Source organism: Telmatherina bonti, assembly GCF_933228915.1.
Source record: "Telmatherina bonti genome assembly, chromosome: 16".
Classification (NCBI taxonomy): Eukaryota; Metazoa; Chordata; class Actinopteri; order Atheriniformes; family Telmatherinidae; genus Telmatherina; species Telmatherina bonti.
Genome location: NC_136614.1, coordinates 29,358,381 through 29,371,947, shown reverse-complemented (window position 1 = coordinate 29,371,947; position 13,567 = coordinate 29,358,381). Strand labels below are relative to the sequence as shown.

At 37.3% G+C, this 13,567-nt stretch overlaps 1 protein-coding gene across 1 annotated transcript; it reads right to left on the bottom strand.

Annotated features, from left to right (window-relative positions):
* Window positions 1-1,109: 1,109 nt before the first annotated feature.
* Window positions 1,110-8,554, bottom strand: LOC306767064 (26S proteasome regulatory subunit 4). The gene is made up of 11 exons (XM_079254972.1): window positions 8,539-8,554; window positions 7,968-8,021; window positions 7,291-7,387; window positions 6,779-6,903; window positions 6,487-6,672; window positions 6,196-6,324; window positions 5,938-6,034; window positions 3,716-3,905; window positions 3,049-3,200; window positions 2,384-2,538; window positions 1,110-1,442 (listed from the first exon to the last, which is right to left on the bottom strand). Exons 1-11 carry the CDS (start codon window positions 8,539-8,541, stop codon window positions 1,308-1,310), a joined length of 1,323 nt encoding a protein of 440 aa, XP_079111098.1. The 5' UTR covers window positions 8,542-8,554; the 3' UTR covers window positions 1,110-1,307.
* Window positions 8,555-13,567: the final 5,013 nt, after the last annotated feature.

Sequence of the window (13,567 nt, the reverse complement as noted above, 5' to 3'; positions counted from 1 at the left end):
CTCCCCCTATTTTTATTTTATCATTTTTTAAAATAGTTGGCTCTTAGGAGCACTGCTGATGATTTTCCCTGGAATAATTTACTTTTTAATGAAGCTGATTAATAACTTGAGGGGTCTGATGCAGATTAATCAGTGCCCAGGCAAGACTAATTCATCTTTCTCTTAAATGTATCTGTGCCGTACGTTCATGTTTGCCTTACGTGAACTAGTTAGATGACTTATTTGAACATAAACCTATCTTCAAGTAGCGACCCCAGCTACTTGATTTCAATGTTTTTTTTCCCCATCATTCATTTGCTGAATGTGCTGCGATGTATGAGCTTCACTTAAAATGTGTGACTGATTTAATAAGGTGAGAGTATTTCCAAGGAGGGGGGCTGCAGTACAGCAGCAGCAGCGCTCAAGTCCAGAGACGACCCTGCAAAGTGGTTCGATGTTTGCTGCATGGGGCCACTTTCTGCTGAGCACCGAGTTCCACATGGTTCCACATCAAGAGGAATTAAATCAACACTGCCGCTTCTCTGCATGTCAGACTGCAACAAGGGGCAGCTTAGCTGGATTTACTTCATTTCCAGGCGGAGATGAATACAGGAGGGAGGAATAAAATTACGTGACCTCGCTCATGGACTTGCTGGAAATATTCATGAGTGCGTGCATAAACTCAAGACGTGCACCAAACATCGTGTGGCTTCTCCCTCTTCCTGAGAAGAAGTCCATGTAAACACTTGAAGTGAAGCATTAATGCATTGACATTATGCAGCTCCTCCAGGCAATGTCTGAGTAAAAGGCTCCAGTCAGGGTGCTTTAATTATGTGCATTGCTGTCATCAACTATGTGGGAGTCATGGGGAATATTCTAGTAATTAGTGATGAATGTTTTTCTAAGAGATGGGACAGGCAGGTCATTCAGGCCTTTGGCTCTCTGTTATGCAGGGCTCCATAATAAGAAACTCGGCACAGAAAGCACAAAACTTTACATGTAATATTAATAAAACTGTTTATGATATTGAGGGCTGCAGATTAACTTGATATGCAGGAATCTTTCAGGAAGCAGACGTCACCAGGCGGTGCTGCAATCTGAAATTCTCCAGACTGTTAGAAGAGGTGCAACATAATTGGATATATTTTTCTTTTTTTTTATTTACTGTCTTAACACATGACGGTAACAAGGGAGTTGAATAAGCCAGACATGCACAAAATATATCAAAACTCTTTCTGGGGAGGCAGATCAGGTGCTGTCTCGTTTCTTTCACACAAGGATAGATAGAGAAGAGGTGGGTGGGGTTGAGAAAAAACATAAGTTTCAGGTTAGAGGTAAAGTCCTTCCGGTGTGCCCTCCTGCTTCTTGTACAGGACGTTTTCCTTGGACTTTTTGAAGTCTTCGTTGGTGACTTTCATGCGGCGCTCTCGCAGTGCCATCAGCCCTGCTTCTGTGCAGATTGCCTGGAGGGTCAAAGCAAAAAGAGACAAAGAGGGGACAAATAGGGGAGGAGCAACAGTCAAGTTAATACTAATGTTTTTGTGAAGGGGAGAAAAAAAAAAGCCAAGCTGTGCAACATTGTGTGGTAACAGGGAAAACTGGTTGTGGTAGCTTATTCTTATTATGCAGCAGGAACAAAGCTCTGCTTTGTGTCTTTAGCTTCCCGGCTTAAACTAAACAAGCAACTCATGCAAAAAAAACCTGACTAACATTTACTAAAACGTGAAAACAGCTTAAGAACAGGATTAACAACAACAGCATTCATTGATTTGACAGAACTGCATGAAGTATATTAACCAAACAAACAACTTTATGTGGCTTTTCTTCTACTTTTATCCCTCTATAAAAACTTCACACCACTAATAGACTTATTCAAGTCTCGCAATCAATGTGATGTTGAGCAGAGTTCTGCATTCATGTCCAAAAATATATACAGCAGAACTTCTTTATGAAATCTCACAGTGTCGTTCTGTTGTTTTCCACATGAGGGCAGCAGAGCTGAAGCTCTGACCTCATGAACAGTAAACACATCTTTTTAAATGGAAAACTTACTCTGGTTAATTAACAATTGACATAGAAATCATTTAGAAAAATCAGCCCCAGTGGTTTCCCCTTCAACAGCTTTGTCTTGTTTTTCCCTTTTTCTGCCGAGCCACACTGTACGCTACTGATGTGAACTGGCTCACAACCCAGACCTTAATAATCAATACGTGACTGCGGTCAGAAAGAGGCCAGCACTGAGACACACTAAGGCTGGATAAACCCTGCAATGTTGCTCATTTTACTTGATCTCTTACACAGGAAATGTGTGTGCTTTACTGCAACTGTACATTTTTTCCCCTCGTAAAGTTGATGTCTGCTTGAAATATGTAATTTTATAGGAAATTAACAGCATTTCTCTTGCCTTGATGTCTGCTCCTGATAAGTCATCCTTTGCCAGAATGAGGTCGTCAAGGGTGACGTCATCTGCCACGGTCATGCGGCTGGTGTGGATCTGGAAGATCCTCCTTTTGGTCTTCTCATCTGGCAGAGGAAACTCGATCTTCCGGTCGATTCTCCCTGAGGAGCACCAAAGAAAACAAACACTGCTTAAAAATCTTTCTGTTCAGCAGACTAAGTACCAGTATTTGACAAATTTGATAGACAGCAGTAATATTTAAAGGGAAAGTTGTCCCATGTATGCGAATATTTGACACCATCTGGGCAATGGCAATTATCCAAACTGATAACTTATCACCAAGATGAAATGTTAATTGTTCTTTTTTTTATAAAAGCAGAGGAAAAAGGAAGCGTTTTTATAATGTCAACTGAAATAATGTCTGGCGTGCATATGATCGCCTTTAGCAAGGATCTTTGTTATAAAGAGCAATGAATAAAGCAAACGAGATCATAAATATTCACTCCTGAAAGCAGAAAAAGGCTCCCTGACATTTCAATTTCCCCCGCCTGCCATGACTCAGCAGAATACAGCCATTTCCTAAGTGCCAGGCAGATTTACAGAACTGATGGAAGGAAAGGAGCAGGCACAAAGTCAGAGACGAATCCAGGCCGAATCACACCACCGCTCACCAGGTCTGATCAGGGCTGGATCCAGAGTTTCTATCCGATTGGTGGCCATGATGACTTTCACATCTCCTCGCGAGTCAAAACCGTCCAGCTGGTTAAGAAGCTCCAGCATGGTCCTCTGGATCTCCCTCTCGCCACCAGAGTTCGAGTCGTACCTATATGACAAAACGGGAAACACAAGGCGAAATGTATGAAATCTGCTCCATGTTTCATCCATCAGCTCGCTCATTTAGTCTCGCTGACACACAGATGGTCTTGATCACAAACTTTCACCTCAGCTCTGGGGAATAAAGTCGCACTTTGAGTGCTCTCTGATCCTCACTGAGACCAGAATCGTAAAGCGATCTTCTCAGAGCAGCTAACAAAACCACAAGATTCAAATCTTAATGCTTAAAACCAAAATGCAAATTGAACGATACCCTCAATAAGAAGTAGTCAGGATGTATTTCTGTACTTTTCTTATCAGCAACCTCTTTAACTGAGGTGTTAGCATCCAGTCTATGTGAGGTAAAACCTTTAGTGCATGCATCACCTCCATTATTTTAACAAGTAACAACACCCATCCAGCATGTTGACACCAGTCTCTGACTCCTCAGCACTGCAGGTGATTCATTATCTCTGCTCTGATGCTCTCACACTCCGAGACAGTTTTAAGTGGAACTCTGTGTACCTCTTAGTGCCGATGGCATCAATCTCATCGATGAAGACGATGGAGGGGGCGTGCTCCTCCGCCACCCTGAAGAGCTCTCGCACCAGCTTGGGCCCATCTCCAAGGTACTTCTGGATCAGCTCAGAGCCCACCACCCGCAGAAATGTGGCTGACGTCTGATTGGCTACAGCTTTTGCAAGCAGAGTCTTTCCTGATTAACAAAAAATAGTTTGGAAAATGCTTAGTCACTTTTCCAAGATTTCATTAACAAACATTCAGATGGACTAGCAGCTACTGTTTCCCCAGATATTTTAGCAGTTTCTCATCACTACTTGTATTTACTGAACGCGTAAGCTGTACATCTGACATTTCTCAATTCAGTTTAAACAGCGAGTTTCATTTCTCAGACAAATAAAACTGCCAGTGTTAAAACATAGATTACAAAGTATGCATATACTTATACTTCCTTAGTAATTAGGAAATGTAGGTAGAAAGCTGTGACAATGCAAAAGTATTTAGCAACGCAGGACAGTTTTTTTGGGAGAAAAACTTGCATCTAAGAATTTAGTGACAAAGCCAACATGATAAAGGTTATTTAGGTGAAATCCTGAGATGTACAGATAGGAAGTAATGAAACCAAAACTTTGCCAATTACATTTTCCACATTATCTTTACATATAGCAACAAAAGTAGGTTTTAGGTTTTTAGATTGTGCTGAGATTTACAGCTCAGCCACATCGCTGTTGAAAGACTGACTTTTCCCTTGATGTTTGTGAAAATGTTAAAGGTGTTTTCAATCATTCCACTGACTGCATGCACTGTGATCTGTGAAGCTGCAGGGGGCTGATGAGTGTCTCGCCTTCCCTGATGAGATGCCCTTTAAAAAAAAAGTCTCTAAATGACCAAATGAGATGAATCAATAACTTTTTTTCAGACATGTACTGCTTTGCATTCATTTGGTGGCAACTGAACGTTGAGTGAATATGAGGGTTGGTTCTGAAATACTCTTGATGTGGTTTTATAACATTTTGTGATTACAATTTGAGTTAGTTGAACCTAGTAAAACACTTGGTGCACTTTATCAGACATTGAGCAGAGGCCGGTTTGCGCAACATATCGCCTGTTTAGAGGAATCTGACAGATAATGGGTAAATTAAAGTTGCACCACTGATCATGAGTTGCAACACCATCTTGTTTTCTCATAAGCACCTGAGCCAAATGGATCAGAAAAACTCTCCCTCAGTGTTTCTTTCTATTCAACTATACAGTTGCTTACTTTTGTTGTTCCAAGTGCCTTACCTGTTAGCTTCAAACATTTCAGAGACAAAATGGCACGCTGTGAGAAAACTAACACTTTAAAGTGGTGATGCAGTTTGTCATCTGACAAACAGCAGTGTAAGAACGGTGTTTTCAGATTTACTAAAAACAGAAGAAAAACTAGACATTCTTACTGTCAGTGTAAATAAAGCCTTAAGAGAATAACACTGACTCTTTAATGAGCTTAACTAAAACAAAAGTAATATTTTTAGCTATTTTAATTCTCCCTTGATATGTTACTTATAATCATTGCACCTTTGGTGTGACACCGTGAGCTGTTATGGCAACATGGCATATTAATGAGAGAAAAACAGGATTTTAATGATACTTCTCTTTATAAATTAATCAACTGTCTAAAAATAGAAAGTTTTGCATAAATACTTCTGCCTTGTCTGTAACTTTCACAGATCTGCCTGAATGAAGTGTTAGGTATTTAACCTCCTTTATCTCAGGAGTTCAGTCACATTAGTTTGTCTATTCAAATATATGTATATACAGAGCATACAGGAAGTATTAACAGCGCTACACTTTCTCCACATTTTGTTATGTCACTGCCTTATTCCAAATTGTATTGAATTAATCTTGTTCCTCAAAAATTATACACACAATACCACAATATGACAAAGTGAAGATTTGCACCAATTTATTAAAAACAAAAAACTTTTTCTAGAAAGGTTATTGGTTTATAATTGGTTATTATTGTTACTGGCATCTTATATTTGGCAATGACCAAAAAATGTTATTTCAACTCATTAAACTGGCAGAATAAACAGTCTCGGAAATGGCCTGAAGCAATTATGAATCTGTTATATTTAACAGTTATTTTCCTTTAATCTTACATGCAGTGTTGGTAGTGATGTACGGTCCGCACGGGTCAAATAATTATCTTAAAGCCCTTTGTTTTGATTGTGCAGTTCAAAACTAACCTGTACCAGGTGGTCCATACAAGATGACACCTTTGGGAGGCTTAATGCCCATCTCCTCATAATATTCTGGATGTGTGAGAGGCAGCTCCACTGATTCCTATTAAAATCAACCAAAAAAGTCAGCCTCACATATAAGGATTGTTAACCAAGACAAACACAAATGATTAATTCAAACTGATTATTGCTTACAGGAGAAGAAGAAAAATGTTAACATTACAGGTTAGAGTTTTCGTTCAACATGACAGTGTGATAATGTACCTTAATCTCCTGGATCTGATTGTCCAGCCCTCCTATGTCAGCATAGGTTTCTTGTGGGGCTTTTTCTACCTTCATCACTGTCACCAAGGGATCAGTGTCATCCATCAGTACCCCGATCACAGCATGAACCTACAATAAAACACAAATGAAAAAGACCTCACATGTCCATTTTTACACCTTGTAAAGAAAAGTTGGATGGTATTTTCTGCAGCTGTGTAAATAAAAACACTGCCATGGTGGAGCAGAGTGAAAAACACTATTCATTTTTTTATCAAGAAAATCAACTGTTACCTTGTGGTTGAGGAGGACTGAGCAGCCTGGTTCCAGCAGATCTTTATCCACAAAGGAAAGTATGCTGACATAATGCTCTGATCCCACAGAGGTGGAAACGATGGCATGGTTATCATCTATGATTTCCTCCAGAGTGCCTACAGACATGGGGGTTCCCCGCAGGTCATCCACCTTTGACCTCTCTTCCTATACAGGAAAAAACAAAGAGAAACAATATTGTATAATGAAATGACCAAAACACAAAGCTTGAAAGGATGGAGGGGGTGATGGGAATTATCGCATAACAACCAACCTCTTGTTTCTCTTCTAGGGGCTTCATCTGCTCCTGGTTTCTGATGAATTCCTCCTCCATCAATAGATAGTCTTTGATTCGTTCCTGCTTCAGCAGCTTCAGGCGACACTGAGTGTGAGGTGTGACTGTAAGACACAAATGTAATATACATGTATATTAACACAACATAAAAAGTACATTTTATCAGTGTGTTCCACCCAGTGTAGAATTACTTTTTTTTCCCCACACAATTTGTATCAGACTGTGATACATAGATTTTCACTGTTCTGCCAAACACAATAATGAGTTTGTAGTCACTGAAATCAAGAAAAAACAAACCAATGAAAGCATGACAAAGCTCTGACAAGTGGAAAAGAAAAACTAAATTAAACCTAAATTGAACAGCTTTATGAACTAGATAAACAAAATGAGGTAGTTGCTCGAATAAACAACCAAAAGTTAGAAAAACAATGGAAAAGGCTGCCAGACAAGTGAATTTTTTTATACAGTATGTTGCATTTTCAATTGTTTACCCAGTGGTAGTTTGCTAGCAGCATCTGGTCCTTTGGTCTTCTTCTTTTTCTTGCCAACTCTGGTTGGAATCGGAGGCTCATACTTCTTTTTCTTATCCTTTAAATAAAAAAAAAAAATTAAAAAAAAAAAGAACAGAAGATTAACTAATAGAAAAGTTATATATATATATATTTATTTATAGTTGTGCTCATATATATTCATACTTATGAGCACAACTGTATATACTATATATATATATATATATATATATGAATAATACAAACCCCCAAAATATATATATGTATATGTATATATATATATATATATATATATATATATATATATATATCTCTATATATGTGTATATATATATATAATATATAATATATATATAATATATAAATAAAATATATATATATATATATATATATATATATATATATCATATAATATATATTCCTATAATATATACATATATTATATGAATAATACAAACCCCCAAAAAGCGTTACTTTACAATGAAAATCTTAAATAGTTGTAGAAACCTTTATTAACGTAACGCATCACACGTTTTGCTGTTTAACTGTTTGAGGTTTATTTCGATATTGTTTTGATATTCAACAGTACTTATCAATAAGTTACTTTACAAAAACTTAATCTGCTGTTTATCAGCCTAAAACAGTATAAACTTTGTCACCTTGTCATCCTTTTTGCCTCCTCCGGGACCGTGGCCTCCACTCTGACTTTGACCCTAAAAGAAACAATAATCAGTACATGTAAACACATAGATGTTGATAAATGATTTGAGCCAATTCACGTTTGGTTTTAATTTCTATGAGTTTCATTACTAAATCTAATTACTTAATTACTGTCCTTTCTCGGAGATAGCTAGATGTATAATATGTACTGCAGCCCATTTAACAGGAAAGATGGTAGGCAACAGTAGTAAAATATCCCATGTAAAATTTAACTAAACATAAAACGCCAAAGACTGTCTGAATAAAATGTAAGACTTAATAAAAGAAAAGTAAAATAAAAGCTTCTCCAAGCTAGGCGAAGCTAACACCGCTAGCTGTCGGATAGCAAGCTAAAGCAATGTTTAGTCCGTTATAATTTTACTTCATAAGTCACTGAGCCGGCCAAAGATTCGTGTCAGTACTACATATATCAGCTCCAGGCATTGCTATTGAAATTTTAGTTTCAAATAATAGGGTTTAATTCAATAAAACAACTTTAATAGACGCAGTGAAAATTGCTTGCTCACTTACCATTGTTTCTTGTCGCTTACATGTGACGTCAGGGAATACGGCAACGCTGTAGGACAAAAACTATGGAGCGCATTTATTAATGTCACGTTTATCCCATGAGAAGTAACGAAAAACAGTGTCTCACAGTTTCTATTTTTTTGTTATGTCCTGTCGTGGTATGGAGGAGGTGGTATGGTGGAGGAGCTTATACCTATACACAAATTTATGTATAAATGTAATTATTAGTTATTTAATTTAATTTATTTATTTAATTTATGTATTAATTTCCTGACTACAACCATAAATAACAACTCATCTATGAAATCTATATGCATATATATATATATATATATATATATATATATATATATATATATATATATATATATATATATATATATATATATATATATATATATATGTATATATATATATATATGTATATATATATATATATATATATATATATATATATATATATATATATATATATATATATATATATATAGATAGATAGATAGATAGATAGATAGATATAGATATCAATCTTTAATACGGTTCATACTGGCATTAAGAAAAAATTAAAGCTGTGGTTTGGTATATTTTATTGCATTATATATCATGATGAAGGAATTAACATTTTTTATTTTCCATGCTAGCGAAACAAAGTCCAGTCTTTATGGGATATTTAAACACATTTGCAAATAAATCTTTTCTTTTTATGCCTACACACTAACCCAACAGCAATATTAATAAATAAAAATAATTTTCATTCTTCTTCAGTTTTATTTGCAATTGGCAAACAATGTACAGAGGTGCATTACTGCTACTGACTGGTCCAAGTACATTCTCTTCTCTTTACTTCCTGTTAGGCGCACACGTGCACTGAACCTGCACTGGTTATTTATACACCTCTCCTCAGTGTATAAATAACCATTGATTTCTTTTGTTTTCTTTTGTTTTTCATCATCATAAATGTATTTTCTGTCCAGCCAGCATTGTCTTTATAGGTTCTCCACTCAGTTCAGTTGCTTTCTTGGTATGTTCATATGATTTGTATCGTGTTCCTGTAACCTGCTGAACCAATTCCTATAGTTGTGGATCAATAACGTTGAGACACATTCATCTGCTTTCATCCTGCCTTCCTTCTACCTGCCTTCTACCTGGTCTTGCATGTCCCCAAACCCACACCACACCGTGACAACCTTTTGTTGTTGCCAAGTCCATTTTTTATTATGGTGAAAGCCCATTCAAAACAGCTCAAGTTAACCAAAGTGCTGAACAAAGAAAGAACTGTAATTAATTAAAAAAGAAATAATAAAATGGCAAAAAGCACGGCTGGAATTACAGTTGGCTACCAACTGGAAGGTCAGTGGATTGATTCCTGGCTTCCTCAAATATGCTGAAGTGTGGCTGGGCAAGACAATGAACTCCATGTTGCCATTATTATCCCTCCTTATGTGTCCATTGGAGTATGAATGAGTGTGATGGTGAAAAATCTTTCTGTAATAAAAAAGAAGTGCTGAATGAGTGAGTGTGATAGGGGGAATGTGACATGTAGCGTACTGTAAAAGTGCTTTGAGTGGTCAATGTATGACTAGAAAAGGGCCATATAAGTACAGTCCATTTACATTAAAAAGATATTAAAGGTACAGCACAGTGATCCTGAGCATGATAAATAGGTCAAAGTGAAGAGTTTGCTGGCAAATACTTTGATTCATTGTCATTCACAACACATTAAGCATTGCGCTGCATAATAATATGAGCCAATCACTGCTGCCCCTCAGTAAAAAAATAAATTATTCACTCATTTCCAACATGTCTTAATAGACAGTAGGCATAATGTAATTCCTTATATTCAATGTTTTTGTTGAGGTAATGATAAAATACCCACTTATTATATTTTTCTTTCCCTCTCAGCAGAATGAATGGCGCAGCACAATGTGTCTTCCATTAGAGCTTCATCACCGCGGATGTGACAGTGGTATCAGTAACTCTCCAAGAGTTGTCATGACTCCAAATAGAGGCTTAACAAAGAGTCTTTGTGAGTCTATACCGGTCTGAGTTGCTTCAGCTTCACACTCTCTCACACACACACACACACACACACACACACACACACACACACACACACACACACACACACACACACACACACACATATTCATACAAACAGACTCGCACTAACAGGAACATGGAGTACACAATCATTGGTTCAAAGCTATTATTATCTGTGTAGGCACAGGTTTTCTAACATTTTCTGTGACTCTCTATTAGACTTCACATAAAAAGAGCCAAATAAAAAGAACAGATCTTTTTATATTCATGTTGTTTTCATGTCCTCAGAATCTCTGTGTCGATTCAGTCCCAAGAGTTTTGGTCTTTTGTTTGGTGTTTATTCAACTCAACTCAAATCAAATCAAACTTTATTTCTATAGCACTTTTTGTGCTTAAAAAAAACAATACAAAGTGCTTTACATCAAATAGATAAAACACACACACACACACATACACAGTCCCCTTACACCCACCCACAGCCACCCTCACCTGGGCCCTATTAGCCCCTATAACAGTTAAAAGAAGACAAATGGCCAGGTACATGTGCACCAGATAAGGAAACAATGTCCTCAGGGTGCATCTACACAAAGGGCTACCCCCACCCAGGACCACCCAGGCCGTCACCATGGGAGCCACCCGGGTCCGGCCAGACAGGACCCACGCCACAACTGTGAGGCTGCAGCGGTGGATCCCAACCCACCAGACAGGGACAGCCCCCACAGCTGTCACCTTAACTCCTTAACCAGCAGGGCTCCAGCCTTTTAATGTATTTTAAATATAAAATATTGTACAATCTGTTAGACATTTCATATTTTAATATGACTGGGCATGATGGACCTACCGGTCCATCACTTTTGAAATGTTGTATCAATGCTTTTCTGATATACTCATAAATATTTACTATATCTGTTTATTATCCACAAGGGCTGTGAGAGACCTCTCTTCTGGGACTTTAAAAAACACAAACAAACAACATTTTTTGCACATTAATGTGTCATCATCTTTGAAAGGGCCTTGGGGGTGGGCCTCACGGTTAAGAGACTCACTAAAGATGTAGTTGCTTCCATTTTCATAATGAGTTGAATACGAAACATGTTAATGTTGTACTGATCAGATCTTTACAGCATCTTGAAAGTGAAAGAAAAGAACAGATAAATATACTTGTAAGAATAGCTTACAAGACAGTTGTTGCAGGAGAGAATTCATTAAATCCCTCCCATAGTTGGGATTTTTCCTGTATACTTCTGTGTCATGTGGTCAATATCCTGTTCTATTCCAGGCTTCCTCTATGAGATGCCTTTATGTGCTGAACTTCAGACTCGATGATTCATTTACATGCAGACATACATTTTTTTCTGTCTAGATGTACTTCAGATACTACAGTTCTACGCAAACATCTCGTCAGCAGTACGACCAGCCTGGAGCGAGAAGCTCCAGAAAAATCCAGGCTGATACCTCCATAGCAACCAAGCATACAGTTTGTGAGAATGTGTGGTTGTGTGTCTGAGATGGTGGTCATGGGAGCAGCATGGGAGCACCACAGGGAGCTGTACTCTTACTTTTTTACTTCACACTGTACGCCTCAAACTTCCAGGAACTCTGAATCCTGTCATCTGCAGAGGTGCTCTGATTCCCCTGCAGTTGTGGGGTTTATCAGTGCTGCTCGAGACGTTTGGTACAGAGAACTGGTCTGTCATTTGTGGTCCTTTTATCTTAGACACAAACATCAAACAGACCGAACGTCTCTGTTCAGGCCAAACGACTTTGTTCCAGATGTCAAGCGGTTTGTTCAGATGCAACTTTTTCATCTCATCGATTTTAACGTCTTACTAAGGTATTTAAATTCTGAGCTGTTTGTCTCTGGTTTTTTCCAGTTTCTCTGAACAGTGCAGGGTTTGACTTTGGGAGTAAACTTGCTGGAACATTCACGCCCAGCAAGAACTGTCATAAATGTTTTCAACTTGTGAACAATCTTTTTCACTGCGGAAAGACGGACTTTGAAAACGTCCTTAAAACCGTTCCCAGACTGCTGGGAAGCAACGGTGTGTTTCCTAAAACCATTGTTGATGCCTTTATCACCTCTGAGAGCTGCAGAGCAGCAAACTGCTTTTATAGAGGAGCTCTCTGTGATGAAAAGTTAATCAAGTTCACCGAAACAGCAGCACTTGCCTGCTTATTACGCTCTCTACAGTTGTGCTCATATTTATTCATACCCTTTCATTAAAGAAGAAAAAACAGCTGACTGTAAAATAAGCTGAAATTGACTAAAGTAATAATAAATAAAAATTTTATGAAAATCATTACATTATTTTCTAATTCTGGTTCAATAGAAATATTTTCTTTTAAAAGCAAACAAATAAGATAATTTATTACATATTACATCAGTCATAAACTAATATTTTGTTGAACAATCCTTTAATTTTTCCGCTCCAGTCAGGTGTTTTCTGTTCCTCTCAGTCAGACTTCTGCACCTGCTGACAGGTATTTTGTCCCACTGTTCAACAGAAAAGTGCTCTAATTTGTTCAGGACCAATTTGTTTGCTTGTTTTTTTTTCTTTCTTCAACTCAATTAAATGAAAAAAAAAACAGTGTCTTATATTACTAAATTATAATTTTGTAAAATTTTAGTTATTGTTCCTTTTTTAAGTCTCCAGTTATTTGAGTGATTGTTGTAAATTCAGCTTTTTCTTTAATGAAAGGGGATGAATACATATGAGCACAACTATATTTTTATGGAAACAGTGATGATGGATCAGTGGACTTTTTTCCATGCAAAGCTACTACATTTTGACTTGGTTTGGTTCAGTGAAAACACTTCCTGGTAGTACTGACTTAATATTAAGACCACAGGTGTAGTCCAGTAGTAACAAGAGTCACCTACTATATTATCAAAAGCGCCTTTCCGTTACCTCAATGACATCAAGACGGTTAGAGAAATTTGTTTGGACTTTGGAAAAAACATGTGCATTTAATAAGAATTAGATGTAAATTT

What these genes read in the sequence shown, in the direction of transcription:
- LOC306767064 (XM_079254972.1), bottom strand. An exon ending in TGCTAGCAAACTACCACTGG is followed by an intron (nt 6,904 to 7,290) that starts GTAAACAATTGA and finishes TGTGTCTTACAG; the next exon opens with TCACACCTCACACTCAGTGT. An exon ending in TCCAGCCCTGATCAGACCTG is followed by an intron (nt 2,539 to 3,048) that starts GTGAGCGGTGGT and finishes GGTGCTCCTCAG; the next exon opens with GGAGAATCGACCGGAAGATC.